The sequence below is a fragment of the Canis lupus genome, chromosome 12, assembly GCF_048164855.1.
Source record: "Canis lupus baileyi chromosome 12, mCanLup2.hap1, whole genome shotgun sequence".
Classification (NCBI taxonomy): Eukaryota; Metazoa; Chordata; class Mammalia; order Carnivora; family Canidae; genus Canis; species Canis lupus.
The window spans coordinates 42668400-42695042 of NC_132849.1; the positions used below are offsets into that span (position 1 = coordinate 42668400).

The 26643-nt window shown below is 55.5% G+C and overlaps 2 protein-coding genes and 1 long non-coding RNA gene across 9 annotated transcripts in view; 1 reads left to right on the plus strand and 2 right to left on the minus strand.

Moving 5' to 3' along the window:
* The first annotated feature begins 5024 nt into the window (after positions 1-5024).
* Positions 5025-23157, plus strand: LOC140601932 (uncharacterized). Of its 2 annotated transcripts, XR_012005006.1 has the most exons (3): positions 5025-5201; positions 5889-5968; positions 18415-23157. It is a non-coding gene; the product is annotated as an uncharacterized lncRNA (long non-coding RNA). The 2 variants fall into 2 exon arrangements; XR_012005007.1 differs by lacking the exons at positions 5025-5201; positions 5889-5968 and adding an exon at positions 15871-16129.
* Positions 13361-22245, minus strand: LOC140601927 (uncharacterized). 2 transcript variants are annotated; one of them, XM_072771413.1, is made up of 4 exons: positions 20811-22245; positions 14867-14954; positions 14437-14567; positions 13361-14038 (listed from the first exon to the last, which is right to left on the minus strand). In XM_072771413.1, the coding sequence occupies exons 1-4, from the start codon at positions 21122-21124 to the stop codon at positions 13846-13848; spliced, it is 726 nt and encodes a 241-aa protein (XP_072627514.1). In that variant the 5' UTR covers positions 21125-22245; the 3' UTR covers positions 13361-13845. The 2 variants fall into 2 exon arrangements, 1 of the variants encoding a protein (XP_072627514.1); XR_012005002.1 differs by lacking the exon at positions 20811-22245 and adding an exon at positions 15146-15661 and having other exon boundaries at positions 13361-14567.
* BABAM2 (BRISC and BRCA1 A complex member 2) overlaps positions 22379-26643 on the minus strand; it is a 402709-nt gene continuing 398444 nt past the window's right edge. For all 5 annotated transcript variants that reach the window (XM_072771368.1, XM_072771367.1, XM_072771365.1 and 2 more), the window contains one exon: positions 22379-22709. In XM_072771368.1, coding sequence (XP_072627469.1) covers positions 22646-22709 — 64 coding nt within the window. In that variant the 3' untranslated portion in view covers positions 22379-22645. The remainder of the gene's footprint in view (positions 22710-26643) is intronic.

The window sequence follows — 26643 nt, forward strand, 5'->3', positions numbered from 1 at the left end:
GAGGCAGCTGATGCAAGGGGCACGTCCTCGTCCTTGGCTTGCTTTTGGCCTCAGATAAGTTCCTTGCTCTCCTTTGGCCTTGCTCTGTTCATTGGAGCACCAGTCAGTGGGATTTGGGGGTTTGGGAGGCTCTGCTGTTGATAGAGCACAAAGCCGAGAGTGAGCTCTGAGGGTCAGGCAGCCTGGCCCCAGTGAGCCTCAGAGGACATGAGAAGTCAGGGTGAGAGGGTTCCAAGCTCTGGCAGGTCTTCGGTTTAGGAGAGGTGCACAGGCACAGTTCAACCCACCCATCTTCCCCAAGAACAGTTGAGGCTGAAACCAGCTGGGAAGAAACTCAGACATCATCTGATTGGACTTTCCATCTTTCTTTCTTTTCTTTTTAATTTATGATAGTCACACAGGGAGAGAGAGAGAGGGGCAGAGACACAGGCAGAGGGAGAAGCAGGCTCCATGCACCGGGAGCCCGACGTGGGATTTGATCCCGGGTCTCCAGGATCGCGCCCTGGGCCAAAGGCAGGCGCTAAACCGCTGCACCACCCAGGGATCCCCTGGACTTTCCATCTTATGGACAAGGAGACTGATGTTGGGAAGAGGAGAGAAGCCCTCTACCCTCTCCAATGCAAGGCTGGACCCCGGGAGCCTGCCTGCCTCTCTGCCTGCCCTTCTCACTGCCTACAGCTCTCCCTCTGTAGAGTCTCAGCCACCAGGTAAGAGAGAGACCCCAGAGCATCTGGCAGAGCCAGCAGGATCTCTAGCTGGTCCCCCGGGGCTTCATGTCATCCCCGACCATGAGTCAGAAAAGCTTCATTGTGATACCAACCCAGTGACCTACGACTTTTGGGGTCAAGCAATTGCTATGACTAATCCTCACACACAAGGTGCTGAGTCAGCTCTGGGAAAGCGGCAAAAGAGGCCTAGTCTCTTTGGAAGCCTCCCCAGGCCCCCAGCGGTGCTCCCTCAGCTCCATACCACCAGTATTCCTCATCCCCAAGCTTTCCCTTTGCTTGCAGCTGGTGGCATCTGGGAGACCATTTGATGGGAAACTCATAGTAGGATGGTAGCAGCGGTGCTGGGGAGGGGGGAACCCTACAGCAGAGAGAGGACAACCTGGTTCTTGCTCCTGCACTGCCCTCAGCTAACTGAGTGGCCATGAAGAAATCCTTTCCCCTCTTCGGTCTGTTTTCTGCTCTGTAAAATGAGAGGCTGGTGCTGGGTGTCTCTATGTTTCTCTGCACCCTGAGAGGATTATGAGGTGCTGCCTCTCCCATGAGGTACTTGCATCAGAGAGAAAAGAACTAAAAAGGGCAAGCCTTAGCCCAAACAGTTGAGGCTCCAGTGAGGAAACATCAGTCTCGGGAGGCCTGTGGGGGAGGCACTGGGTCCTCTGCCTGAGACGCAGCCTTTGCAGGCTCTCTGAGGAGGTCAGAGCCCAAACTGTGGCCCCACGTCGAGGTGAGGGCCAGGGCCTGGGGCAGGTTAGCGCATATGGCGGGTCTCAGCTGTGGGATCAAGGATCTCATGCACCCCTGTGGGCATCACGCCTACCCTTACTCTCCCACCCAGACACACCCTCAGGCACCCCCACCCCACCCCAATTCATGCAGCCCTTGATTCCTGAGAGAAGCAAGTCTTCTGGTCTCTCCTGACAGCTGTCCTCAGTCAAGTTATCCACCGGCCCCCACTAGACAGAGGGCACCCTCTCCAGTCCACCCCACTAACCTACATGAGTCAGTGCCTAGGCCTTCTCTGGAGCCAGTTTCCTCAGAGAACATTGCTCAAAGCATTGACAAGATAATGGCATGCGACTGGAGAATGGGGTTCACCTTAGGAAACCCCTTCCCTGTGAGTCAGAATCTTGGGAGGATGAAGAAACCAAGGCTTGCAGAGGGTGAGGGGCTTCCTTCAGGTCACGGAAGGTAGGGTTGGGGCTTAAGCCAGAATCTCTGGGCAAACACCCAGCCTGTTGGCAAAAAAAAGCTTTCTAGTTTTGAGGTTGAAAGCACAGTGCAGGGGATGCCCCAGCCCGCTTCATCCGTACGTGGGGACCACACCATCCTCACAGGGTCTGATCTCATGGGCTGCTGTTGAGGAGCTCACAGGGTAAGGGACCCACATAAATGGTTGTCACCTATCACGACCACCACGGTAGACACGATCCTCAGACCCTCAGGGGCCAAGCCCAGGCCCTCATGAGAGGTGGTGATCTCCCCCCCCGCCCGCCCGCCCGCCCCAACAGCACCCAGGAAGCCGCCCTGCCTGGGCTCTGACGTTCGTCCTCTCCAGGAGCCCTCTCTGTTCTTGTGGTTCCGTGTTTGAAAATCTCCCTCTGTCTTCCCAGCCACCCTCTGACCAGAAAGGCTCAGCTCTCTGCCCCTCTACACAGGAGTGACTTTTGCTGAAAAGCAAACATCACTGGGGCACCCGGCCTCGTGGTTCCAGGCTGTGTGGTTTACCTCATGATGTCATCTTCCTTCCTCCAGATAAACCAGAAGAGACCTCACTGCTCCAAGAGTCGCTGGTCCTGGGGAAATGGTGCCTGTGCAGGCTCCTCATCTGAAGATTCAGGGAACAGCCAGGAGCTGTGGCCCCGCCAGGGAAGGCACCGTAGGCCTGGCCCAGGGGCGGGGGGCGCCCCGCGATGGCTGGCGGGGGTGCGGGGGTGGCCCTCCAGCAGGCCTTTGGTTAGTGTAGGCTTGGGCAGGGCCCTCCAAACGTAGGACTCAGGTGCTGGACCTCACAGGCCCCATGCGCCAGAGCACCCAACTCCAAGCCACTATCCACACAGGACAGGGGGACAAGAGCTGCCTGAGCCAGGGCAGACAGCGCCCCCTTCCTCAGATCAGGCCAAAGGCCCCTCCGCAATCTTGTTTGCTGCCAACCAGACAAGGGGTTGGGGTATGCGGTGCCAGGGCTGGGGGGTGGGCAAGGGACAGCTTCCGTCTGTGGAATACCCACCTGTCTCAGGCTCTGTGCTTTTTATAATCTCATTTAATGTTCCAACGAGTCTTTGAAGCAGGTAATACATAGAGTGTTCAGTTGATTGATGACAGACCCAAAGCTCAGAGAGGTTCGGGATCTGCCCGAGGCCTTGCTTAGCAATGGGTCTGGCACGCAGTTGGTGTTCAGGAATGTTTGCTACGTAGAAAGGAGCCAAGATGCTACCTTTTCTAGGAGAAGCAGATGTCTCTGCGATGCACAGGACAAGACCGTTTCCATTCCAAATGCGCTGGCACCCACAGAGGGGGCCCTCCTTGGGAGTCTGGGCGTCGGGCTGGGGCTGCAGATGGCCAGCGCAACACCGAAGCATCCCGGTCCGGATCCATCACTGCTGGGGAATGGATCCAGTGGGGTCCCATTTCCTTCGACTTGATCCACATTCTTATGGGGCCTCCACTCTGTGCCAGTCATGCCCACTATGCAGGGCCCTCTGGGGAACACAGAGGCTGGCCAGAGGGGAGAGAAAACAGAGACAAAAAAAAAAAAAACAGGGTTTCCTATCCTCAGGGAACTTACCGTCTTCTCAGGTACAGTGACAGGAACAATGGCCACCGCCCCCACCTCCACAGTGGTGTTAGTCACTGTATCTGCCCCACGGTACATTCCTATGTCCCAAGCCCCGTACAAAGCATGTCTCATGTATGTCTCATTGAATGCCTGTGGAAAACAACCTGTTAAGTGGCCATTATTCCCATTTTATAGATGAGGCAACTGAGCCTTGGCCTCCTGCCCAAGGTGACGAGATAGGGAATGGCAGAGCTGGGATTCAAATCCGGGACGGTCAGATGATAGGCCTGTGGTCCTGCCCACAGAACACCAGTAGGTCAGACCCGAAGCAGAAGGACCCACATTCCAAAACAGCATGTTGAGTGGCTGATGTGCCGAGGAGGGGATGCAGGGGAGCCAGGGCCTGAGACAGGCAGGCAGGATTTAGACCGGCACGTCGGAGACAAGGGGCACCAGGGCCAGCCAACGGTCAGCTGGGACTCATGGTGCGTGCAGGACTCAGGGGGAGCAGAAAATAGTTCCTTTGGGATGGAGCCCAGGGCCTTGGGAAGGGGGGTGCATCTGGAAGCAGATCAAGACCGGAGCAGGGCAAATTGAGTGCCGGGTGGTAGCAGCCACCCTAGTTCAAGCGTGGGCTGCTCGCAGAAGGCTGTGTCCTCGAGGTCAAAGGCCAGCGCAGGCGGGAGCTTCTCTGGCCCTGTGCCACTGTCCTCTGCTCTCCATCCACCTCACATCCCTCCCCGTGGTCCAGATGCCTCCCTGGGTCAGCTGTTAGGACCTTCCAGGGAGGAAGGCCTGAGTTAGAGTAGCCAACTCCAAGGAGACAGTGGGAGCTGTGGGCGGAGCCTGAGGCCTGGAGAGTAGGAGAGCTGATAGAGGCCCTGTGGGTGGTCTCCCTCAGCCGGGGAGGGAGCCAGCAGGGCCCTCTCTGTCCCTGGCCTGGACTCCTGGAGCTTAGTCTGGAAGACGCTCAGTGTCCATGTTGCAGGCTGGGCTGGCTGCAGAGCCTCTGGAGCTTCCAGACACTGTCCCCAAAGCCATCGCCGGTCATCACGAGGCTCGCCTAGGTGGCCCCAGCTGCTTGCCGGCCTCCTCTGCCTGTGCTCCCTGTGGGGGTGGAGAGACTTCCCTGCCCCCCTGGGGTCCGTTCCACAGCCAGAGCTCCCGCAGCTCCTCTCTGCCTCTGGCCCCCTCCCCTCTCCCCTCGTCAACCCATCTCCTGCTCCTCCACCATCAGGAGCTGGGTCTCCACTAAGTGGCTCTCTGGGCCCCCCGAGTGGAGGGAGCAGCACCATGCGCTGGACTGCCCAGCCCTGCCCGAGGGTGGCTCAGAGGTGGAGAAGGGGCGAGGCCAAGGGCAGGGAGCCTTGAGCAAGGGCGCTGGGGACGGTTTCTGAGCCCAGCTCCCCCTTGCTCACGCTCCTGGCGGGAGGCCCAGGCTCAGAGCCGGCCTCACAGGCTGATTCGTGACTGAGAAACTGCCTCCTGGGCCCTGCTCTGGGTGGGAGGGGCCTGGGAAACCAAGTTGTTGGGCCTCCGTGGCCCTGTGGGGCCTGCCCAGGCTGTGTGTGGCTGCTCAGAAGGCACGGGAAAGCCATTTTCTTCATTAACTATCTGGGTGGAGATTGCAGGAATCAGCAGGAACACTTTTCCAATTATCCAGACTCAGGCTGGTGGCCGGACCCCAGGGGAAGCAGGTTTGTCTCCTGTAGTCCTTTAGAATGCTCCCCGCTCTTCCTCCTGGGCACGGTGATTCACTGGGGCTGCTCAGGGGGGTGGGTCGCGTTTTCCACACCACCCGGCAGTCACCTGGCCAGCTGCTGCCCCTGGCTCTGGGACCTAGGATGAGCGAGGTGCCCGAGAGGTGGGCACCATCCCTGCTCTGGGCCCTGCTCACAAGCCGAGCACGGGTAACGCAGGAGCCAGACGTGTGGGCAACCTCATGTGCCGTGGCTGATGTGGCTGCAAGCATACCCCTGGGTGACCAGGACGGCCACCAGGGACTAGCCCCTCAGCTGCTCTGAAAGCCTTCCATCCCAACGCTCTGTATCCTGGCTCGACTGCGACCTGACATCTGCTCTCAAAGAGCACGACACCACGTGGAGCTCCATCCCTGGGCACTTCCAACCTGGGAGCCCTGGAGGCGGGGCCTCGTCAGCCTCCGAAGTGCCAAACCCACAGACGGCTAAGTGTCCATTTGTTGTCTTTGCCAAGTGTGGGCCTGGGATGGATGAAGGCAGGGACACGGCAGTGCCAGGGGCTGCAGGCCAGGCAGGGGCAGGAACGGGGTGGCAGAGAAGATGGGGTCAGTATGCAGATTTTGGAGGGGGAATCAGCCAGACCAGTGACTGGATGTGGGGGTCAGAGATAATGTTGTCTTTCAGGCCACTTGGGGTGCCATCGACTTGGGCCTGCGCTCTCACCTCCCTGCTGCAGAGGATCGCTGACTCCGTCAATTTCCAAGGTGGGAGGAGTGAGGTCATATCTGCCGGGTGCAATCGCTCTGCAGGGTAGGAGCTCTAGAAACTCATACTCTCTCTGCTTGTAATGAAAATCATAAAAAAAATCCAAACACCCAAAAGGTATAACACAAGAATGTCACGACCCCCCATGAGCCCACCACTCAGCCCCAACACTCAACAGCATATTCTATCTTTCCTATTTCCCATCCCACTTCTTTTTTTTTTTCATTTTAAAACAATACCAGACATCAGATAATTTTACCCATAAATACTTCAGTTTTTATCTCCAACAGATTGCGCTTATTTGTCTGTTTTACATAACCACAATGCCGAGTCTTAGCAATTGTTGATAATGCTAACGATGATGATTTCTTAACATGCCATAAACCCCAGCTCAGACTCAGATTTCTCTGGTGGTCTCATCCTTCTGGGAGCAGCACACTGATTTCTAGGACAGGGGAGATCGTCAGCAATCTCTTCCTAAAGTTCTCCGCCCTAGGCCAGGGGCTGGGCTACCGAGGTGACAGAGCCAGTGCCCATCTCAGAGGAGCTTGACGTGGCCACTGTCAAGTGGCAGGAGAGGGTTTGTCCTGGACCACCCTGGATCCAGAAAGGTGGGAAATCCTCTCCTGCCTCCCAGCATCCTCAGCATGGCTCATGGGGCCCATGCCAACCCCCGGTCCCTGTCTCACTGCTAGTGCTCTCTGAGCACCTTGAGCCTACTGCAGGGACCTAGGCCATCCCTTGGCCCAGAACGTTCCTTTATCTCCTTCCATCTGGGCTCTCCTGCTCCTTACCCCTTCCATGACCACCCTGGGGTTGCTCCTGTGTTCCCAGCATAAACCCTTGCTCCTGCTGAGACGACTCTTGAGTGTGACTGGGGCTTTCCAAAGGGCAAGGCTGCATCCCTCGTGTTGCATCCACAGCCAGCGCCTCACTTGGGATGTTCCCTGTGTTTGCTGTAGGACCTAGGTGTGCCAGTGAGGGAATGAACTCATTCGAAGGAGAACAAGTCAGTGGAAGAACAGAGGAACGACTGTAACCCTATAAAAATGGGGGGAGGTGCTCTCCCAGAGCTCCCACCCAGCTCAGAAACCATAAAATAGCTGGAACCAGCAAGTGTCAGGGCTGCTTCGCTCCCAGTAGAGGAGAGGATCTCCTGCCCCTTCCCATCAGAGAGGCCTGGCCTGTGCTGTCCAGCATCCTGTCACTGGCTCTCTGAAAGGGGCAGTTTTCCTACCCCGGGGTAGGCTGGGAACTGGCAACGGGAGCTCAGCACATGCCCAGACCCTGTGCCTGCTGGTGGGGTCTGTTTGCACATGGCCATCTGGTTTCAATCCAGTGAAATCTTAAAACTTTCCACGGGAACTTCTTCTATTTTGCACTCCTCCCAGATGGGCTGGACAGACTAACCCGGAGCAGGCTGGGAGCTCCTGAGCAGCTGCTTGGGGGAGCCACTGCCCCCCACAGTCGGCCCCATCAGCAGGAGCAGGCATTGCTTGGGGGGCCTCCAGGATTTAGGCCCAGCCCCACCTCACACTCACTGGGGACCCTGAGCTAGTTGCTTTCTCCTTCTGGGCCTGAATCTCCTTGCCTAGGCGAAGCAAGATCAACAGCAAGCAGCCAGATTGCCTGCATGCACATCCTGACACCACCCGGAGTTAACTATGGGACTTGGGCAAAGTGACCAAACCTCCCAGGCTTTAGTTTCTTCATCTATAAAATGGAAATAAGTTGAGTTGTTGGGATGACAAGAGCATCACTACCCGTGAAGTGCTTAGCATGGTGTCTGGGATATTGCGAGGCCGATACTAAGCACTGGTTATGACACAGCCATGATTTCTTATCTGAAACCTTTGGCCATTTCTGTTTCAGAGATTATATGTTTTTGAATTTTTAGAAAGGTCATAAGGTGCATATTCTAATATCACATCTAATTCAGTGAGGTCTGGCAGCACCCTGTGATCAAATACATGAGTATTTCCTCATTAACAGCTGTGAACATTCATCGTAAGTGGGAAAAAGAAAGACTCCTGGCAGCCTAATGTTTGAGGGGGCCAGGTTTTGCTGCCAAATAAGTTATTTAAAACATTTTGAGTTTTAGTACTGTGGGGAGTTTGGAAATGCAGACGAGGAATTGGGGGCCTTGTATTGTCATGACGATGATTTGTCAAGGAGTAAGTGCAGAAATGTTTCCCAAAGCTCCGGGGTGGCTCTGATGCCAAGGCAAGCCCACTGTGGAGGGGGGTGGTGGCGGCTGGGCATCTCCTCCTGCCCTGCTGGGCTGCCTGTCGTGGCGTGCCCTGGAAAGTGTCCCAGGCAGGCAGGGCCTCCACTAGACACCTGGCACCTTTGCCTCCTTGCAGGCTCAGCACCAGAGATAAGGCTTGGCGAGTAGAGAGCAACTTTGTACACAGGGAAGGCATTTCTTCCGTTGGGCAGGGAACACCAGCCCAGCAAGGCACCCTGCAGTGGATGGGCCACAGTGGGGCCGACACCACCCATCTGGATGTGCTCTGAAGGCCTGCCTGGGTCTGAGAGCTCTTTTTTTTTTTTTTTTTAAAGATTTATTTATTTACTTGTGATAGACAGAGAGAGAGAGAGAGGCAGAGACACAGGCAGGAGCAAGCTCCATGCAGGGAGCCTGATGCGGGACTCGATCCCGGGACTCCAGGATCGCGCCTTGGGCCAAAGGCAGGCGCCAAACCGCTGAGCCACCCAGGGATCCCCGGTCTGAGAGCTCTTGATAACACAAGCGGCCCACCGCAGGGAGCAGCAGAAGGAAGCCCTTCAGGTCAGGCCATCTATCTGGAGGCACTAGAGGCTGATTTTTGGATCCATCTGCCCCCACCTTCCCAATTTTGGCCACCTGGGCCAAGAGGCACAGGCTCATGGCTGTGGGGGAAGGAGGGAGTAAATTCCTTTCATCTCAGAGTTCGAGTGAGAGTCCTGGGCTGACGTCCCCATGGGGTCATCCAGCCCCTGCACTATAGGTGGGAGCACTGTCCCGGACATTTGCACAGAACTTTAGCATTTACACGTCCCTCCTGCAGACCTCCATCTGATATTCTCAGGAGTCTCATTATCGCTGTCCTATGTCTCAATAAAACCAGGCTCAGAGTCCAGGTGACTGGCTTCAGGTCACCTGGCCACAGCGGCCAGAGCCCAGACTTCCTGCCTCTGTGTTTAGTGCTCTCCTGGCCACATCTGCTGTCCCCACCTCACGGCCCGTCAGTGGCCTTCCAGGGACATCCCCAGCTGGTGTGGAGCTGGGGACAAATTCCCAGCCAGGCAGGTGCCAGCCAAGAGTTAAGCCCCAGCTGGGGTGGGAGCCGACCCCCAGGTCCCTGCCACGCTGGCGGGGGAGGCATCCTCTGACTGGCGAGTTCCCCTTACCCGAGGATTAAACACGACACCTCAGCTGATCATAAAATATAAAGAGCAAACAAGACAACAGCCAGAGTGGATAAAGGAGATTCGTGCTTATAAAGTGCTTTGAGCCCTGCAAGAAAGGAGTCACACAAAGCTTCATTCCTCAGCCTCTGGTCACTGGCCACTGTCAGGTGGCCAGGGCAGCTCTGAGCCTCACAGTGGAGGACGGCAGGGAAGGCCAAGAGGAAAAGCAAGAGAGGGGAGGTGTGGGACGGGATGTCTAGGCATCCCGGGCATCGGACAGTCACCTGTCATGTCCATAGCTCACGGCATCCTGTGAGCAAGAGGGGTGGACACAAGTGAGTGATCTTGCCCAAGGCCACACAGCCAGAAAAGCAGAGGGAAGCCAGCAAGGCCTCACATACTTGGGTCAGAGCTGGAGTGATGTACACACAGTATGCTGGGGAGGCGATCAGGTCCACGGGGGCTCAGAGCCAGGCCCGAACTCTGGGAAGTGAGCCCCGGCCCACTGAGGCTGAACAGGTGTGGCAACCCCGCATGCAGGGGTAAGGGCAGCCCCAGAGGGGGCTTTGCACAGGCTGGGGCTAGGGACCAGTGGGAAGAGGCAGGAGCCCAAAGCAGGTGCCAGGGGCCCCTGGCGGGAATGAGCACAATATGAGAAAACACTACTGGGGGTCAGACTGGCCTCTGGAAACAAAAGCAGGATCTCTGCTTCTAGGCCAGGCAGGAGGAAAGAGGAAATCAGCCCAGAGCAGGGCCAGCCCTCTAAGTGCCAAAGCCCCCTCCCGCCCAGCCCCCGGCAGAGGGGCTCTGAGCTACAGTCACTCCCCGAACTGGCCAGTGAGCCTTCCCAGACCAGGGCAGGTGATGTGCATCAGGGTTGCAGATGGTCCCTATGGGGCCTGTGAGCAAACTGCAAAAACATGCTCCTGTCTGGGTAGCTATAGGCCTGGGCCGAGGCCAGCTGAGGAGATGGGGGCTGGGGCCACGCTTTAACCCACCTCCTCCTTCCTCACTGTAAGGGGTGATCCTGACCTGTACGGTCCCCTGCAGATCCAGGACCCTTCTGCTGTCATGGGGCCTCTGAGGTTTTCATTCCCACCCCCCCACCCCCACCCCACGCTGGCTCTGATGGGGACAGGCCAACCTGTTTGGTCCTTGCCTTGGGTGAGTCAGAGGAAAGATGAAGAAACACTGATTTGGGGAATCAGATCAGGTCTTAGCCCATCCTGGATCCTTATCCCTCCCCAGGCCTCAGTTCGTGTAACACAGTTAACCTGTGTTAGCATTGGACCACGTGGTCTTGATGGGCCTTAGAAGCCAGGATGTGGGGTGACCCATTGACAAATGCCAGAGTCAAGGTTGCCCATGGCCCCGCGTGAGGCTCTCTGCCATCGGCCTTTCCCACAGAGGGCAGGAGCCAGGAATCAGGGGTCTGAGCACTGGCCCAGAGGGACAAGAAGGGGGGATGAGGGTGTGGCCAGTGTGGGAAGGGCTGGGCTGCAGGCCAGACCCACTGCCTGGGTGTCTAGGGTCACAGGGAGATGCCTCTGAGGGTTCATGCTGGGGGGACACCATAACCCTTCCCAAAGTGGATAACAGCCTTGGATCATGCAGGTGTGGCCAAAGGCCTCTGCATTCAGTGCCTGTCCTCTTGCTCTCAGACCCCGTCCCCCTGATCGCCCCCCCGCCCCACAACCTGTGGCCTGTGAGACAGAGCCTACAGTTTGGGAGCTGCAGACCTGAGTTCTAGTCCTAGTAGTGACTATTACGAGCCTGGTAGTCGCTCTTTGGGGCTTCCATTTTCTTGTTTTGTAAAATAGGGATAAAAACTTCTACCTCTTAAGGTCGACGTGAGGGCAAGCCTGGGTGTGAGCAAGGCTCTGCCCCCAGAGCTGGCACAGAGCAGAAGGCTCTCCAGACAGGAATCTCCATCATCATCCCGCCGCTGGGCCACGTGCCCTTCCTCAGCTGAGCCCCTACTGTTCCCTCCACCTGGGATGCTCTCTCCCGGCTCCTGCCCATCAGAACCCGTGGGGCAGACAAGAGCCACCTCTCCCAAGTCACGTTGTCTGATGCCCTAGCTGGAATCTCTACCTCCACCACATACACTCTCTCAGAACACCCTTGGAACAGAGTTGCTTCTCTGTGTGGTCTTTGCAGACAGGCTGGATATGAGGCCTCTTGGAGTTCTCAGTGCCCAGCACAGAGCCCGGCACTTCGTAGGTGTTCTCGACTAGAGTGTGGAATGCCCCAGCACTGAGGCCTGGGCCTGGGCCCTTCCCAAGGGAGGCTCAGGTTGTTCTGGCCAAGGGGCTGGGCCTGTGGCTGGCGCCCTGGCCCTGAGTGAGGTGGCCAGCAGGAGGCCGTAAGCCGCCCCTTGCAGCCTCCCACGCTGGCCAGGTGTGGCTGGGCTAGACATGGAGGGGGCGCTGAGGGCTCCTTAATGACAGTAATAATAGCAACAGCAGCTCCCATCCACGGCTGCTTATTATATCGCAGGCATGTTATGTCCATTACTCGTCCAATCAGCACAACCAGCCTGTTAAGTAGGAGCTATTATCATCCCATTTTACAGACAAAGAAACTGAGGTTCACAAAGGTGAAGGTCAGGTAGCCAGAGTGTAGCTTAGTGAGGATTTTCATTTCTGATTCCAGACATGGGCTCATCACCCCAAGTGGGGGTTCTGGACTGTGTTCAGGCCAAGCCCCCCGGGTCTCCCATCAGCCCTGGCTGGTAGGAGGCTGGCAGAGGCATCCCTCCCGTCTCTGAGGCCCTGACACCTTCCCTTTGGTCTCAGTCTCAGAGCTCCTCCTCCCCTCCTACCTCTGCGCCCACACACGTCTGGATAGACGCAGGTTTCAGGGCTCTCCGTGGGGCCCCCACCCAGGCCTGTCCCAGTGCCACCTGCCCAGGCTGCTTCCATTCCCAGGGCTTGAAGCCACGTGGTGAAGGCAGAAGGGCTCCGACTCCCGGCCACTCCCCACCGCGGCCTGGGCATCAGCAGCCTGGCTTCTCGTGCTCTGAGCCCTCTGGTGTCAAAGCTTGAGGGGCTGTCATCAAATGTTTTCCCCCTTTCCATCTCTTCTGGTTCCCAACTTTCCAGAAGCACCTTCCGCTCCAGCACCCTCCCCTGCCACACCTGGAGGTAAGGTTCCCTCATAAGCTCCAGCTTAGGCTGCCTCTGCCCTGTCACCTCCAGCCACCACACCAATGAACCTTCCTGAAATACCGCTTTGATCCTATCCCTCCCTTGCTCACCAGCCTGCAAGGGCCCCCTCTTCTTCTGGCAGCGGCTGGACACCTAGGCCTCCTGGGCTGTTTCTATGACTGTCTCACTTCTCACTCCCCACCTCAGCTCAGCCCGGAGGCCCAGCACCCTCCTCGTTGTCTCACCAAAGGCACCGACCTCAGTGCTTCCTCCTCCCCTGCCAGATTATTCTAGCACATTCTCCCATTTTCCACTGCTCTAAAGTTTTTGAGGCATGAACTGGCCCCTCACCATACTCATTTTTTCCTGTTGCTTGCTAAGTGGCTGCCCTGTGCTCAGCTTGTCCAAGTGCCTTTCCCAGAGTAGGTTTAAGTAATTATTCATGGAATATATTTATAATAGGGAAACTCATGAAATAGTTCAAATGGCCAAAAAGAAGGGAAGCAGTATGTGAACTATGGAGAAATATGAGGTAGATGTTCCCAAGATGGTTGTGAAGACCGTAGCGAGATGGCAAATACAGGGCGCCTGGGTGGCTCAGTCGGTGAAGTGTCTGCCTTCGGCTCAGGTCATGATCCCGGGGTCCTGGGATCGAGCCCCACATCAGTCAGGCTCCCTGCTCAGTGGGGAGCCTGCTTCTTCCTCTCCCTTTGCCCCTCCCCCTGCTTGTGCTCTCTCTCCTTCAAATAAATAAATAAAATCTTTTTTTAAAAAAGAAATATCTAGGAAATAATGTTAAAAAGCAAAACAGGGGGCAGCCCTGGTGGCGCAGCGGTTTAGCGCTGCCTGCAGCCCGGGGTGTGATCCTAGGGACCTGGGATCGAGTCCCACGTCGGGCTCCCTGCATGGAGCCTGCTTCTCCCTCTGCCTGTGTCTCTGCCTCTCTCTCGCTTTCTCTGAATGAATAAATAAATCTTAAAAAAAAAAAGAAAAAAAGCAAAACAGGCTACAAAGTTATATTCTATTGCTTTTGAATGTGTTAACCATGAATACCTTGGAAATCATTTCCCATCACAGAGTAGGGACAGAATATTTGTTGCTCAGTGTCAAACACACATTAAACATGGTTGTGTTAGGAGGATGGGTTGTGGGTGCTGGTTTTTGCTCCTTTTCCAGAGGGGGAAACAGACATCAAGAATGACAGTTTTGTTGGGAATGACAGGGCGGTTTGGGAGCTCGCCGCTGGCTACCGCACCTGTCCAGGCGCCCACCTTCCAGGTCATTCCCACCCCGGGAGGATCCAGGATCTGAAAAGCAGAGCTTCCAGGCAGGGCTCACGGGGGCTCTTCTTGGGGACCCCGTTTGCCCACCTCGGGTCCCGTGGAAGCGCATGCTCTTCTCCTTTCCGGCTTGCTGGCTGATGCTTCGGGGGCAGGCCGAGGGTTGGGGAGCAAGAGCAGGACGGGCATCGGCACCCATTTCCTGTGCGGTTCGTGGTATTTCAGGGCGCCTCCCCCGGGCCCCTGCCTGGCAGCGACAGGGACTCTGCAGTAAGTGGTGGCAGTGGCAAACTGCTGGCGTAGCTGTGACGTGTTGCCATTCCCGGGGCCTCCCCAGTCCCTATCGGCCTTACTCTCATAACCAGCCTGTGGAGAGGGCTCATTACCGCCCAGACGAGGCAGAGTTAAGGCCCCGCGTGATCGGAGGGCGGCCTGCCAGGACTCAGCCCTGCCTGCTTGCTTCACTGCTCCGCGCCTGCCACGCGTGGATGCTCCAGAGTCAGGGCCCCACTCCACTGAGTGGCTTCCCCCCACACCGGGGCCTGGGGATACATGGGCTCTGGGGGCCCCTTAGCCTTGCCCCCTTCACATCTTCCCTGAGCGCCCCGGTTAGCACACCTCCACTCCTTTCTGCTTCACACTCACCGTGCCTCACACTCCGCAGTGCACGGTGGATCTCGTTCCCACGCTCTCTCTCTCCCCGCTGGGAGCCGAAGCTCCAGGCAAGCATCCTCACGCTCTATTCCTTGCTTTGTCTCCAGTGACCAGAAGAGCGCCTGGCACCAAGTAGATGCTCAATAAATAGCTGAATGCATGCGAACTAGGCATCATGTTCTCTGCCCAGCTGGAGAGCCCACCAGAGGGCCCAACCACCACCACGAGGCAAAGGGAGGAGTTACTTTGGGAGCCAAGAAGCTAATCTGTGCCCAGCTGACCCTCCTCTAGGAAGCCCTCCTTGATTTGCCTGGGCTGGAAGGAAGCTGTGCAGATCTGCTGTTCTCCCACACGGCTTATCACTGCTCCTCCCCACACCGCCCCACCACCACCGCCCGCAGCAGTGGGAATGTGTACTTGCCTTATCTTTCTGGCTCTTTGGGGGCAGGGTTGGCCTTATCATCTGTACAGTCCCAGCGCCAGGAACAGAGGGGGTGCTCCACAGAGGTCTGTTGAATGTATAAATGGGATTCAATCCCTGCTTCTCCCTGGAAGCAGCTCCCACCCCCAGGCACACAGAAAGTGCTCAGTAAACGCGTGGAAGGGCCGGAGGCCTGCCTGGCTCCACACTGCTTTTCTGCTCTATTTTACACCTGTTCAGTGTGTCCTAACCCATCTGAGCCCACACTCGTGGGCTCACCTGTGTCCTGTTGGCTCTAAGCCCGTCTTGGTCAAGGCGGTCTGGCTTAGGATGGCTCCAATGTTTCGTCCTTCAGCGTCTGCAGGCCTGGTCCCCCTTTCAGGGGTGTGGGACACTCAGGGTTTCAGGGTGACACTCCCTTCTCCAGCCCTGGAAACCTGCTTCTTCCTCTCCGGGCCGCCTGTCAAGACCGGGGAAGCTCGCACGTGAGCCGTGGATGGTTAACGCTGCGTGTTCATCCTGTTTCTCCAGATAACCTGCGAACCCCCGCGGCCCTCAGTCCAGGGCCCGGCCTGGCCAGACCAGGCTTTCCCACCGGAGGCCTGGAAGGCACTAAGTGGGGGATCTGGGACCAACAGTAAGGATTTTTAAGGAAGGCTAATGTTTATTATATGTTTACCAGAGAGAAGGAACCCCTGGCTAATAAAATGTTCTAGTTTTGTCTGGAAACATGCCCGTCCAGTGAGGTAATTTCCAGTCCCTGGCGCTCTTTGGAATCCCTAGCAAGCAAGTATATGTCATTGGTTAAAAGGGGGGAAATGATTACTTAATGGCTGTAGTTTAATAAACACCATGTTTTGAAAGCAGGGGTCTTGGTGGCCGTGAAGAGCTGGCAGGGGGCACAGGCTCCGGGGGTGGCACGGGTCGAGGCGGACGGGGGGCGCGGGTGGGGGTGCGACAGCTGGCAGCCAGAGTGCCGCAGACACGGGGGAGGGAGTGCTGTCTACATGCCTGTCAGGCAGGGGCCAAAGAGGATTTTTTTTTTGGTGGCCAGTTGAAGCTTAAGAGTCAGGATGTGAAAGAGAAAGATGGACAGACTTAAGACAGGCTCTTCTGGGCACTCCCCACCTGCCGGGGCTGATCTCAGCGTGACATCCGTCCCAAATCACTGAGCTCTTCTGCCAGGCCCATGACGTAGGCAGGAGCCCCATTTTGCAGAGAAAGAAACTGAGGTCAAGTGGCTTGCTCCAGTTCACGCCTCTGGTAAGTGGTGACTCAGGCCGGCTGGCTCCAGAGCCCACGGGCCTCATCTCCCACAACAAGCCAATTAGCCAAGGGCTGGGTCTCCTGCGACTGCCCCATGGCTGCTGGCTGCTGACTGCCAGCACTCCGAGTGGCCAGGCTAGGGGGCTGCTGTCCTGGTGACTGGGTTGATGCCAGGGGAGGCAGAGGAGGCACCCGGGGGGCGGCCTGGGTGCAGTAGGAGTGGGACGGTGCGGGAGAGGTGGAGGCAGCCGTCCGGTGGTGCAATCCACCAGCCCACGCAGGCCGACGGCCTGGTGTAGGGAGGACTCTTCACCCTCCTCACCCCATGGGGGCCCGTGCTTGAGTGTCAGGAGTGGGCACTGAGGCAGGATAGGGGCCATCAGGGTCATCTGAAGCTCGGGCTGTGTTGTGAGTGAAGGAGTCTTCCCCCAGGTCCGTCTGGCCCCAAGAGGCAGACCCTGGCCCCAGACCTCGGGTCCCCAGGCATGACAGCAGCCCCCTGCTGGGCTATGAAATGAGGTAAAATCCCTCCATAAACCTACTCGCACATATGCACCCAGAAGACTCCAAGGCTGTACCCTGGGGAGGTGGCACTCTTACTCTGCGGGCGTTGTTCCACTCACATGATTTTGGGCCTACCCAGAGATTGTGCTCAGAGCTCTGCCACCCGCCTCCGGCTCTCTACAGTGGGGGCCTATGAGCTCTGCTAATGGCCAGAGACCAGAAAGGTGATGGATGTGCGGGGCCCAGAACAAGGCCTGGGGCCTCATGCGTGGCCCTCAAGAGGGCTTCTGTTGTTTAACACCCATCCACCACCTTATTTCTAGAAGGCACCTGCTGCCTTCTGAGCTTCTGCTCTATTGGCACCTGCCCAGACAGCCAAAGGTCACCAGGAGCCGGGTAGTCTCGTTTGGTGGCAAAAGTGTGATCGTGGAATTGAAAGGGATGGATTTCCCTGGGTGGAACCTAAAAGGGATCAAAGGGTATGTTCCAGAGAGAAACTTTGGAATGAAGAGACTTATGTAGAAGGACTGCTCCTTGATGACACTGAAGAAGCAGGTGGTGGGCTCCGTTCTGGAGGAATGTGTATCTGTCACACCTTCCACATGCCGTGCTGCTCGTCCCACAGTGGTGCAAGGGCAGCTGGCCCAGAGCAGGGAGGGTCATTCTGGTCATTCCTGGGTTGCCTGTGGGGCTACTTTTATTACTGTAATTAGTCATAATTCGTCATGACCCCAAGCATGACCTCTCAGACTTGTAAAGTGTGGCTCTTCCAAAGGGGTCAGAGATGAATGGAGGAGCAATGTGGGTGCCCCACAGAAGGAGAACGTGAGCTATGTTAGGAAATAACCCTTGGAGTTCTTTCATATTTGCTCTGGAATCAGTTCATGGATCCTGTGCCTTTGGAAATACCCTGGTAATCTTCCTTAATAATTGCCACAGCCATTTCATCTCATTTTCCCCTGATATTAGGCCATTATTCCAACCAAGTGTGTTTTGGACTTTAACCTGAGAACATGGCACAAAGTCAGATTTTTTTTCAACTGTGGGGCTGGCCCTGACTCTCATCTGAAAATCAGTGTGTGTGTGTGTGTGTGTGTGTGTGTGTGTGTATATATATTTTAATATATATATTTATGTAACCACACGGATTGGCCTATCTGCCTATACAAAGACTACTTCAAAGCATCCTCTGGGTGAGTGCACACAGACACACAGAACCCCCTGGGGTGAAGTCTAGCCTTGGAACCTGCAGATCTTGGCCTGACTCATGCTTCCATCTGATCTTGGCCTTGCCTGACCACCCCAGGCCCCTCTCCTCCTCCAGAAAATGTCAAAAACCAGGACATGAATGTCTTTTATAGAGTAGACAATAAATCTCCCTCCATTTGGAGAAGCTGGATAAGGGAAGTGGAAAGAAGCAGAGCCCTGGGCTCATTGTGTTTGTGTGATAAGGAGGGGGATGGACAGGGAGCAGAGGGAGAAGCAAGGGAAGGTAGGAGGGAGGGAGAGAGAGTAGCAGGGATGAATGAATAGTTAAGAACACCAGCCTCCTGGCCTTACACAAGTTATTTAACCTCGTTGAAGCTCAGTTTCTTGATCTATAAAATGGGGATGATAATCTACCTCATTTAGTCATTTTGATGATTGAAAAAGACAACGTATAAAAAGTAGCCAGCATGGAATGTCATTTAGAGCTTGATAAGGGTCACCAACACCATGGCCACCCATCCAGCATTGTTTCTGTTTGGCATCTGATCTACTCTCCTTTCACTCTACAGGCCCTGCACAGAAGCACTATAGATGCATAAACTAAAAGGCAAGGTTTCTTCTCTTGTTTTTATTTTTAAAAGCACCAATCCATTGATTATGAGGCCACGAACAGGATTAGATGCCGTCTGACCACAAGATGATGTTTTTAACGTTCACGCTAAGGAAAGCTGTGGGATGGGCCAGTCCCCAACGAACTGGGACAGATTCTGGGACCAGCACTATTTATAGGCCCGAGCAAGAAGCAAACCAAGTGTGGTTATTTCTCTACCAAGGCTGTGCCTCCAAAACAAGAGTCTGTGGTCATCAGGAACTGAAACTGAGTCAGAAGCAAAAGTGACCTGCGTTGCTCTGATTTTCCTGCCTGTGAGAGAGCAGGTGCCGGGGCACAGAAGCAGGTCACCGGGGTGTTTGCTCTCCAGCGCTCCCCAGAGCCTGAAGCCCCACCGCCCCAGCGTGGTGATGGTGGGGGGTGGTGGTGGTGGCGGTGGCGGCGGTGGGAACTCCCACAGAAATTTATCCTCTCCCATTCGTTAAAATCCACATGATTCATCATTTTGTCTTCCTAGTCATCCAGACAGAGTCACTCTTCCAAAGGCCACATTCATTGGCAGGACTTCTTAACAGGGGCACTCTGACTTTTCAGAAAAAGGCCAATGTCAACATCAGAAAATCATTTTTCTGGTCTGCGATCATAATAGCCACCGTTTATCAAATTTCCCCGTGCGCCAATCACCATACTTGGTGCCTTCTGTACATTCCTGATTTTATTCTCACAACCCTAGGAGGCAGATCTTTACTCCCATTTTACAGATGAGGAAAACAAAACTCAGAGAGACCCAATGAAGATCTGCCCTGGAGTCTGCTTGCCCCCGGGGAGGCTCCCACAACCACCCTCCCTGCTCTTCCCAGGTCTGCATCCAAGGACCTCACGTTGGTAGCTGGAAATTGGTCACGGCCGGGGGGGTGGGGGGGTGGTATTTACACCGTCGAAACTGGCAAACAGTATAAATCGGGCCCCTCCTGTTTTTCTTGTCCTTTTTTAAACCGCTAAAGAACTGCTTGTTAAATATTCACCAGCCACTAAGTGGGCAGAGCCAGGATTCAAATAGAAGTCTCTCCCCAGGTTCGTGCTCTTTCCAGTTTGTCCCCAGGAGCACGGTGGCTCTGTCATGGGGCCCCATCGGGCTGTTGGCGACGGGTCCTCAGGAGGCTGAGAGGCTGGGAGAAGGCTCAAGGCTGGCCGTCCAGGGCCCTGTGCCTCCGCCCCAGGGCCCCCGGGAGATGCCCAGGTAATAGCAGTCAACGCATCCCAGACCTTCTCCTTGTCTGTGCTCAGCTCAAGATTCAACTGAAATTACAAGGGTTGACTAAGCTGGTGACAGGATTTATGAGGTAATAATAATGTGCTCTCATATATGGCACTTTTCTTCTTCAAAGCATTTTATAGGCACTTACTAATTAGTCCTGGGCTGCACTCTGTATGCAGGTATGATGCCCGATGATGGGCTGAACTAGCAAGAAGGATTTAAAAACACACTGGTGACTGTCACCCATTTACAGGCACCACTTGCTTCTGCTGCTGGTGAGGGTAGAGCTCAAACTCACAAACACTGGTTTTTGGATCCGTGGTATTAGAAACACGAAGTGGCCACTGTCACCTTCTGTTGTTTGGTTCCTCCTGAGAAAATCAACCCAAACCCTCCTCCTGTGGTAAGGGGAATGAAAGTGTCTAAAATTCATATAATCCTCGTGCTCACGAGTCTATACATAGCACATCATCCTTCACTGGGAAAGCAAAGATGTCAGTTTGTTTTATGACAGTGATGGGGACATATGTGAGAAGCAGCACTGGGTCTTCAGCTAGGAGCCTCGGTTGGATCCTGACTCTGGCACTGACTGGCTGGTGGTTGTGGGTAACTCACTTAACCTCTCTGATCTTGCTTCCTCATTGGTGGAACAGGGGCTACCCTACCGGCTTGCTGACCTCACAGGTCTGCTGTGAGATGCTCTGAGGTAAAGGGTGTGACAGCGCTTCCTGCTCAGATTGTGCCTACTTGGCAGAAGCATGGGTATATCATCGATGGTCCGGCCGGCCTGGGCATATGTGCACCCCTAGAAGTTGGCAGGGGCAGGAGGGCTGTCCCCAGGTCACACTGCCCACTACTGGCTGTTCTATCAACTGGCTGTTTGAAACGCCAAGGGTCCAGGCCACGTGACCTCACCCCGTCCCACAACTGCCAAACCACCCTCTGCTGGAACTGGCCTGGAGTCCCCTACTGAGTTGACTCGTCAACTCTTGGCTCTACGGGCTGAGAGCCCAATCCATGGCCCTCCATGCGGGGAGAGGGTCACAGCAACCCTAAGTGATGGTGTCATGGGACAAAGAGAGTGACAGTTGGCTCACCGCTGCACTGAGGAAGAGTGGGCAGTCCAATGACCGGGGACAGAAGAGGCTCCAGGGTGGTCAGCTGGCTTAAGGCTCAGAAGAATCACGACGGGAGTTCTATCAAAACCCAGATGTCTCAGCCCTGGCTGGTAAGAACTGACTGAGCAGAGGTGCAGTGGAGGCCTGATCAACCACTCTTCAAACAGCTCCCTGGGAGTTCCTGATGAGCCAAGTCCCTGTAGGACGAGAGAAGGGACTTCCTCTAGGCCACAGAGCCAGCAAATGGCAGAGCTGGGGTGTGGACACAGGTCACTGGACTGTTCTCTTGTCATGGGAGTTCCCAAGGTTGCAGGGCAGGGGGCAAAGTACCCACAGCCGTAAGAGCCCAAAGCTGGGCGGTCGTCCAGCTGGTAGCCAGCGGGGAGGTCTGTTCGAGCTGTTCTCCTGCCCCCTGGGAATATTCCTGGGTGCTCGAGGATACAGGAAGGAGAGGCAGCCCTCCCAGTCCCCACAAGGGCCCTGATCTGGCTTCCATTCAGGCTCACAAGGTAAAACCTGGTTCAACCAAGAGAATGGCGAGAGGCCCGTGAGAGCCTACAGGTGTGCCAGGGCTTCCCCTTCGCCCGGGAAGGCGGGTGCCCAGGGAAGAGCACTGCCCAGGTAGGCCAGACGCTTGCTTCTCTCCCCTCTGCACTGAGGTCCCACTTGCCCGTGTTGGAAGCCTTCAGGACGCGACAATGCTAAGCGAAACTGTACATCTTGTCAAGTGGTCAGGTTGGCTGGACTCGCTGGTGAGGAAGCTAAGGGAAGCTGTGCGATGGTGATGGGGGGAGCCTGGCCCCCAGCTCCAGCTTTACTCCCAGGTTGCCTGTCGAGTTTCTGTAGCTCTTGGGCCTAACTTCTCTCTGCGCTTGCGGAAGCAGTAGGGGAGAGGACTGGGGGTGAAAACGAGAGGAGTTCCGAGACTCCATCTGGCTCTGACAATCCAGAAGTACAGGGAAGATGGAAATTCCTCAGGGTATCTGCCCCTACTCTGCTCCTGGGTGGCTGCAGAGCTGCCGGGCCTGAGCCGGGATGCCACAGACATGTCAGTGATGGCCCACAAGACCCAACCTTTGTCTTACAGGTTTGATCTGCACGAGGCTGCATGAGCCCAAAGAGCTCTCCCACCAGCCTCGGGAGGGGGGACTGGAGAGAGGGGAGGACGGAGGTGGCACATTTGGCAAACTTTAATCACTGCCTCTGTGCATATGGTGCGCTCACAGGGAGCTGGGGGGAGGGGGGCAGCGGCGGTTGTGCTGGATCCCAGTTGGTCCTGAGCACCAGCCCTGGGCCTGGCTGGGTGGGTGACTGAAACCACGCAGGGTGGTCAGATTCATTCAGGCAGCGCCTTTTCCAATGGAGAACTACCCCAAGTGGGAAATGCTGGGGTGTAAAACACACACACACACATGCACACGCACATGCACACATACACAACATTAGTTTCAGGGAAAAATAAAAGCAAAGACAGGAGGTCTTAGAGACAAAGGCCTTCCTGGAATAAGGGTGTGTGCATCTGTGATGTCTTACTTTCCCCGGGAAAATACTGTGTCATTATTTGTCATTTTATTTCTTCCAACTAAGAAATATACTGAAGGAAACAAAGAGGGAGCAACCAGAGGTGGGGGCTCGAGGATCCAGGTCACCGCCAGCCAGCTTCAGTTTGGGTTCCAGGCGGGGCGTGCAAAGCCACGGTGTGAGCAGAACGCTGCCATGAAGGCATTCCAAGCGGCTTCCAGGAAGCGGCCATATGTGCTGACACGCATGTGGACACAGCAGTCTGGCTGGCCGCCTCTCCAGACTGGTGTTTCCTAGAGCTTTCCATTGGCAAACGCTGCCTCCTGGAACTGAGGGACAAAGGTTTTGAAATAAGCCCTGGTGGGAAAGAGGGGGAGAAAAAAAAATGTGGTTAGCGCAAACAACTTGAAAAAAAGTGCAACTCAGAGCTTTCGGCCTAACTCAGAACAGTTGTTATTTATTGTTCCTGCATCTTGGGTTGGATTTCCCTTCCCTGCTGATGCAAAACCCTCTGGATTTTTCCAAGGGAGGGACATGCACTTCACGTCTGTGCTATCTTGCACGGCTGCTTAAAGGGCCTGTACCCAGCCCTCCCCGGACACCAGCTCCTAGTAGACATCAGTACTCAGGCTCCCTCTGCCTCTCCTCGGCCAGAGACAAGGGCCTGATCCCCGCCACAAGCCAGAGTGGCCAAGCCAGTGGCCTAGCCGTTTTTGTGGCTTAAATGGAAAGAGTTGTATTCTTCACTCCGTTGGATCTTTGACTTCCTACAAAGAGGGTCTAATAAAAAGGGTTTCTAACTGTTCCACAGTCTCCATTTATTTCCAAACATATGTGCGGTTTGGTCTACTGGCAGGAAAGCCAGGCTGTGAATCGAGAGACCCTTGGTCAGTCACGGACAGCTGACATGATCTGGGGCAGACTGTCTGGCCTTCCTGGAACCCAGATTCAAATCCATGGAGATGAACTCCACATGTGACGTGGGCCCGCTCCACCAGGCATGGTATGAGGCGCCTGGGGCTGCAAGAGGAGCCGGATGGGGCCCCTGCAGAACAGGAGATCCCAGTTTAGAGGAGGAGATAAACACATCAGTAACACCAGTCAAGGCGGTAAGGGCACCGATGGAGGTACCGTGAGGCGCTGGGCTGGCACGACCAAGGAAGGTGGAGGCGGCATCACAGGCGTTGTGGGCCAGCAGCATGGTGGGATCAGGGACTGGGGGCAGGGATGGCTTGCTGTGAGCTAGGAACCCAAAGCTCTGTGGAAAGACAGCAGGGGAGGCAGAAAGTGGAGGGGTGGGAACCTCCTGCCCCTGGTCATCCGAGCTTGCCACCTACATCTCTCTCCCCTGCCCCTGACTCAACACGAGGCCAGAGTGGTCACACCTAACTTATCCAGAGCGGCTCACTCAGAAAAAGGACATTAATCAGAACGGGCCACCAAGAGGCCCTGTCATCACCAGGACCACAAAGGCCCCTAACAGGGCTCCTTCGATGCAGGGGTAAGTAGCCCCGCATAAGTCAAAAGGCCCTGGGGCCCCACTATGCAGTTATGTGACACCTGACTGCCTGCCCCGCTGCTCTGACACCAAGTCAACCGAAACTGCTTTCAAATGTCACCACTTTGCCCTGGCTTTTGCCACCCTGGCCTCCGCAGGCTCTGTGCAGCATTATGCGAGGGCTCCTCTCTTGGGAAGGTGTCCTCCCGGGTGACATTCCACACCCTAGGGCTCCTTTCCCTGCTCCTTGCTGTGCCTCCTCGTGAGCTCCCCCTCTCTGGAATCCTCCTGTCTTGCCCCCCAGATCCCTCACACATGGTGCTCTGCTCAGGCTCACACAACTCACTCAGCACAGAATCACCTCATCTGGGCCTTGGGCCCTCATTTCTCTGCCACACTTCCGGTCCCACATTCCAGCCACTTGCAGGACTCTGACCTGGACACCTCTGGAGTTTAAGCCAGTGTGCTCCAAGTGAAGGGTTCCTCAATGTTGTCATGAATGCGCTTTGGCCCATTCGTACTTCTGTAACAGAGCCGTGTTTCCACCGCTCCTAAAGCCTTGTGGTGAATTCTCCTGAAGGTTCTTTTTCCTCCACCATGTCCCTCTATGCTCTGTGACACCCCATGGCTCCTGGTCTTGTTACCTTTCAACACAACTGGTGCAGAAGGCTGTTTGCCCCCTGGATTCAGGCTTACTTGGCCTTTCTGTTGCAACTAAATACATTTTCTTCAAGTATGGGTCTCTGCCACTACCCCAAACACACCCTGCGTGTTCCCCAGACTTGCAGCCTGGCACTCAATGATGTTCACTCTCTGGCTCCAACATGTCACTAATTTGTTTTTGTCCTTCCACCACATTTTCAGGCTCATGCACCCCTCCCTAGAGAAGCTGAGAAAGCTAAGGATCCTGTCCCAGAACCCCTGAAGCCCATGCAAGGTCCAGGATGCAAGCCCCCAACTCCAATCTGGCCACCTGCTCTTCCTCACTTGTGCTATTTCCCACCTCTGGGAAATTCATGCTCAGGCCAAATGCCCTGACTCCTATCAGGTCTCGCTTGGTTGCCAAGACAATCTCTGTGCTTCCCCCAGACTGTGTGCCACATATGCATGTATGTTGTACTTGCCAGGCTGCATGGCGGGTCCCGGCAAGCGGGGAGCACATCTTCCCCATGAGCCCACAGGCCAGCCGACAGACAACACTCAGCAAGACTTAGTGGCTACAGGTGACATCACTACCGATGGCTACTGGTTTGCAATAGAGTTAAGGTGTGTCCATTACAGATTGTTTGAGGTGAGAGTAGCCTCAGAGAGTGGACAAATGTGATATTTAGGGACTGAAAAAATGCAGCCCATTCTCCAATGTCAAATTATGCCAGCAGTTAGTGAGAAAGAAAGATAAAGCACTCTCTTCCATGCACATCCTGTCTGACACAGTCCTGAGCCTGCCAAACTGTCACTGTCTCTGAGACCTACGAGTCCAAAGCCCTTTTCTGCCAGCTGTACCACTATACGCATTCTTATGGACGGGAGGGATGGCGCTGAGGTCCGGAGAGCCACAGGCCTAGAGCCAGGCTGACAGGGCAAGGGAAGCTTTGCTTCCCACAGTGAGCAGGGGTGACGAGCCCACCCTGACATGACGCTTGCCCGGGATAGTGTGGGAAGGGACCTTGCTGACTGTCTGCCATCACCCAGATGTGTGGGCCACTCATTCTCACCCACGTTCCATCTGCTGCTGTTTGCCCAGTGACATGCATGCATCCACTGGAGGAGAGCCTGGTGGCCCATCCTCAAGGGACAGAGACTGACAGGCTGCTGCTAATCTCCACTGCGTCTGCTTTGCTGCTTCAAGTATCCCGTGGAGTGTGGCCGACACCGGCACCCATGGGCAGGGCAGTGTCCCCCCATCTGAGGTAGAAGTTGGCCCTGCAACAGGCACCTGATGAAGTGAGTGGAGGGGGCCGGCTGCTGCTGGGGCAGGGAGCTCTCCCTATCTCTCTCCTCCTCCCCTACCCCTCCCTCTCCCTTCCTGCAGCACCAGAGTCACACAGTCCCAGTCCTGAAGCAAATCGGATCAGTTCAGTTTTCCCTTAGAAACTTCGGGGGTCCAGGCTGCAGCAATATGAGCTCCTTTAGGCCTAAAGGTCTTGGCAAGAGGGAGCATGCTTTAGAGCAAGCTCTTTCCTTCTTCAGAAAGTTCTGAAGTTTCCTGTTCTGTCCTGGGCTTTCCCTGCCAGGGCAAGCTGCGTGACGCCAAGGGGAAGCAGTGTGGAGGAGGGCTATTTAGAGGCATGAGGCTACCAGCTGTTGTCAGTGAGGGCTGCTCCGCTTGGCTCCTCACAAGTCAGTCCAGGGAGCGGGAGGAGGAGGAAGGGGAAATGGTGACTGGCTCCCACCCATTTACAGATTTTTTTTTTTAAGTGTTTTCATTTATCTCACTTTTTATCAGAGAAAACGGAGACCTGCCCAGGGTATAGCTTGCCAAAAGCACTAGTTATCCGTCACCTTTTAAAAACCTCTTTGACCCAAAGACAAAGTGGATGGCAAGCTCTGAAGTGTAAGTGGACCTCGGGCGGGGGAGGGCAGGCCTCCTCACCTCCACTGACTGGCCCAGAGGACCTGCGGGGAGAGGCCCTGTGTCGGTCAAACTCATCATTCTATCTATTTACACTGGAAGTGAATTTATTTTTAGACCAAATTCGAGCTAAATATGCCTCAAGACAAAGTAAGGTCCTGACCTCCCTCCCTGGTCTCGGTTCTTTCCTCCAGGCGTTAAAAAATCACAGCTCTGGCCAA

Coding starts and splice junctions, on each gene's coding strand:
- LOC140601927 (XM_072771413.1), bottom strand. CDS start 21,124: ATGACAAGAGAACAGTCCAGTGACCTGTGTCCACACCCCAGCTCTGCC. Junction 14,955..20,810: donor CACTCTTCCTCAGTGCAGCG/GTGAGCCAACTG, acceptor TACATTCAACAG/ACCTCTGTGGAGCACCCCCT. Junction 14,039..14,436: donor ACTGCGGAGTGTGAGGCACG/GTGAGTGTGAAG, acceptor TGTCGCTGCCAG/GCAGGGGCCCGGGGGAGGCG.